This window comes from Boleophthalmus pectinirostris, unplaced genomic scaffold, assembly GCF_026225935.1.
Source record: "Boleophthalmus pectinirostris isolate CB_2022bp ecotype Guang Dong unplaced genomic scaffold, ASM2622593v1 HiC_scaffold_769, whole genome shotgun sequence".
Lineage (NCBI taxonomy): Eukaryota > Metazoa > Chordata > Actinopteri > Gobiiformes > Gobiidae > Boleophthalmus > Boleophthalmus pectinirostris.
This window is the reverse complement of record NW_026571504.1, coordinates 1-3,183: the sequence shown is the minus strand read 5'-3', so window position 1 is coordinate 3,183 and position 3,183 is coordinate 1. Positions and strand designations below refer to the sequence as shown.

The following is a 3,183-nucleotide window of genomic DNA, read 5'->3' as shown; positions in this document are numbered from 1 at the left end:
TCCACCTTTTAAAAATACGTAAAAAGAAAAGAAGATTGGGCAAAAGGACCACGTTTAATTCAAACAGCGGGCTAAGATAAAGCGCTTTATTTATCTGGTCTAAATCTAAATGTCGTTGACCTTCTCTGAAGGCTCACTAACACTGACCTCGACTTAATTAAGTCGATCTTAAAACATCAAAGGTTGGTTTTGTTTTTTCCAAGGGAGAGGAATCGAGCCTTTGTTCTTAAATCAATAAAATTATTAAAGCGGCCTATGCGTTTTAGTGCCTTTTCCATTGCGCAAAAAACGATATTGGCGGAGCAAAGAGACAAAAAAAAAAACCACAGTAAGATATATTTTTCTTTATTTAAAAATATGTTTCCGACGCATTAAATGCAATTTTTTACACATTATTTGACTGGGATTTTTAAGAAATTACAAAATATTTCTGAAACAAGCTATTGGAAAATAAGTGTTTATTTAGAAACTTAGACAGCATTTGCTGTAATCAACTGAGTCAACGCAAATAAAATGTAAAGACATTTTCTTTTTCAAAGTGCTTATGTATTTAAATACGATCTCAAAAGGGAACAGAATTCAGTCAAATGTGTTCAAATTCGAATTATTTAGCCTCAAAGGCTGGAGGAAAAAACGTGACAAAAATACATTACATTAAATACATTTAATTTGCAAAATAGATTTACAAAATCTTAACAGAAATAGCAAACTGCTGCAGAAAAACATGTTGAAATAAATTTCATTTGTTAAATACATTAAATACTAGTTCTATACAGTATTTTACATGTGCACATATGTATTTGATACATACAACGCAAGAGAGGGCAGAGGATCATCTTGTGTCTCTGAAGAAGCCTTTGGAGGTTCTGCTCTCTTTGATTGTGACTGTCAGGAAGTTTGTGGTCACGTCTGTCACCAGGACATTCTCCATGGTAACCAGAGAGGGTCTCCATGACACTTCAGCAGAGTCCTCATGGAGACGCACTGGGGACGAGCGGTCCATCAAGTACGGCTTCTCCGACTGAGATCTCTCACAGGGAGGCCCTGGACTCAGGCCCAGTCTGGACTGGTGTTTAAAGGGGCTCAGGTGGCCTTTAACCTTGTGTGAGCCTGAGACCATGTGTGTGCGGTGAGAAAGTACACTGCGGGGGGAGTACACATGATGGAAGCCTCCTCCAGACCTTGCTCTGTTTGAGCTGTTTGAATGATGGTGATTTGTATGATTCTCTGAGTGCTGATGTCCGGATTTGACAACTCTGATCTCCCCTGAACTCTGAAGCTTGGGCATTTTATAAGTCTCCTGCTCCATGTCCTCCTCTGCTCTCCTCTTGTGGGACTCTGACACTAAAGAATCACCATCTTGATAGTGTGACTTGGGCTTTGGCCCTTTCTTTTTGGGCACTCTTAAATCTGAGCTGGCTCGTGGAGGTGAGTGCTGCAGGGCCAGCTCTTGGATGAGGAAGCTCTCTCCTCGGTTGACGGCGCTCGGAGGAAAAATAGTGGGGACCACCGCCCTGAGGCCTTCTCTGGCCCTGGGAGAGACCACCGGCTCTGAACAGGGGTACGACACTCCTCTGACAGCTTCATTTCTGAACTCATAAGACCTGGCTTTATCTTTGGCCTGGGCCTGTAGGCAAATGCACATGGATAATTACATGTTTAAGTTTTCACAGTATTTTAAATAAAAACAATGACAATTTTATATAAATTGTTCATGCAGAAAGTGGGCATCATTTGTGTCAGAAGGTCATTAATTCAGAAGAAAGAAACAAATAACAATGGACAATTTATTTCATTTTGTGGCAGGTAATTTTCCCTAGGCTATACCTATGGACTGACCAGAAACCTTGGAAGGAAAACAGTGCGGTCACTTTATCAGATTTTAAACAAATGCCCTGACAGCTCAGGTATTTAGAGCAAGATAAACTTTGGTCCATTTGCCAATTTCCACGCCTGACTGTCATTAGAAGAAAATGTCGGTCGCTAAATAGAAAAAGAAAATTTGTCTTCTGAACTATATAAACTAGCTACAGGTTTCATTTTGAGGCTCTATTAAAGACTGGTGGATACCACGGAGTACAGATGCATTTAAGTAAAGGTAATTAGAGGCGACAATTAACACTCCCCGTTATCAAATACACACAGCTAATACACTGAAGTTAAGGGGTGCACCATCAACCACATTAACATATTTAATGGTAATCCGACGAAGGGGAAAAGGGCCATAGGCCTACGGGTTTAAGGACATGAGAAGACGCGCAACAATCCGAATAAAAGAAAAAGACAAATAACCTTGAGGAGAAATGTCTTGGGTTTTGGTCCCCTCTTCTTGGGCCCGTACAGCTCCCTCTCACGCTCCCTGTGAACATAACACGGACAACAGCAGGTTTGAGTGTCACGGAGCAAAGTGCACCACAGGGATACCGTAAATTTATTAGACACATTGACGGCCCTCGCGCGTAAAGGCCAAAGGAGACAGCTCACCTTTGCTCGAACGCGGCCAACAATCGAGAGTCCAAAATATTCTCCTCGGGTTCCCACGTACTGTATCTGCCAAATAAAACATTTGGTTAATCTGAGGAAGCGAGCGCAGCGCTGGTTGTGTGTGGATGATAGCGGTGTTAGCCTGGAAGCTAAACTCTCCAGCGCGCAACACATTACCATCGCGTTAGCTTTGGAGACAACCGCTACAGCCGACACGGCAGTACCGTAAACAAACCTTACAACATGCGCTAGACATGGTGCAACGGGACTTACTTGGGAGACCAGCCCTTCCATTTCACGAGGTATTCAATCCGACCCTGCGTGCCATTACAAACAAAACCACTTGGTTAGCAGCAAGACAGCTGCACTCTTTATGCGTGATAACAGTGGAAGAAAAGAGACAAGATTACACGTACCTTTCTGATCCTCCGTTTAATTATAGACTCCGCTGCGAACACCCTCTCCCCGACGGCAGACAGCTCCATGTTTATCCCAGTGCTGCCCACGGATCTACCGCTAGCTGGCTGCGCGCTAACCCGATATTTTTCTCCTCCACTCCGAGCCACTCTGAATTCCCGACAGACCATAATACTCGAGAACGGCAGGGACGTACGCGCAGTTTTTTACGTCGTTGCCGGGGAAACACAGTCGGTGGAACCTCGCTCTGAGCGCGCATTGGCTGAGGCGTTGCTACGAGGT

The 3,183-nt window shown here is 43.5% G+C and overlaps 1 protein-coding gene across 1 annotated transcript; it reads right to left on the bottom strand.

Annotated features, from left to right (window-relative positions):
- Positions 1-341: 341 nt before the first annotated feature.
- On the bottom strand, positions 342-3,078 carry cbx8b (chromobox homolog 8b). The gene is made up of 5 exons (XM_020939863.2): positions 2,901-3,078; positions 2,758-2,801; positions 2,485-2,550; positions 2,293-2,359; positions 342-1,627 (listed from the first exon to the last, which is right to left on the bottom strand). Exons 1-5 carry the CDS (start codon positions 3,069-3,071, stop codon positions 833-835), a joined length of 1,143 nt encoding a protein of 380 aa, XP_020795522.2. The 5' UTR covers positions 3,072-3,078; the 3' UTR covers positions 342-832.
- Between the last annotated feature and the right edge of the window lie 105 nt (positions 3,079-3,183).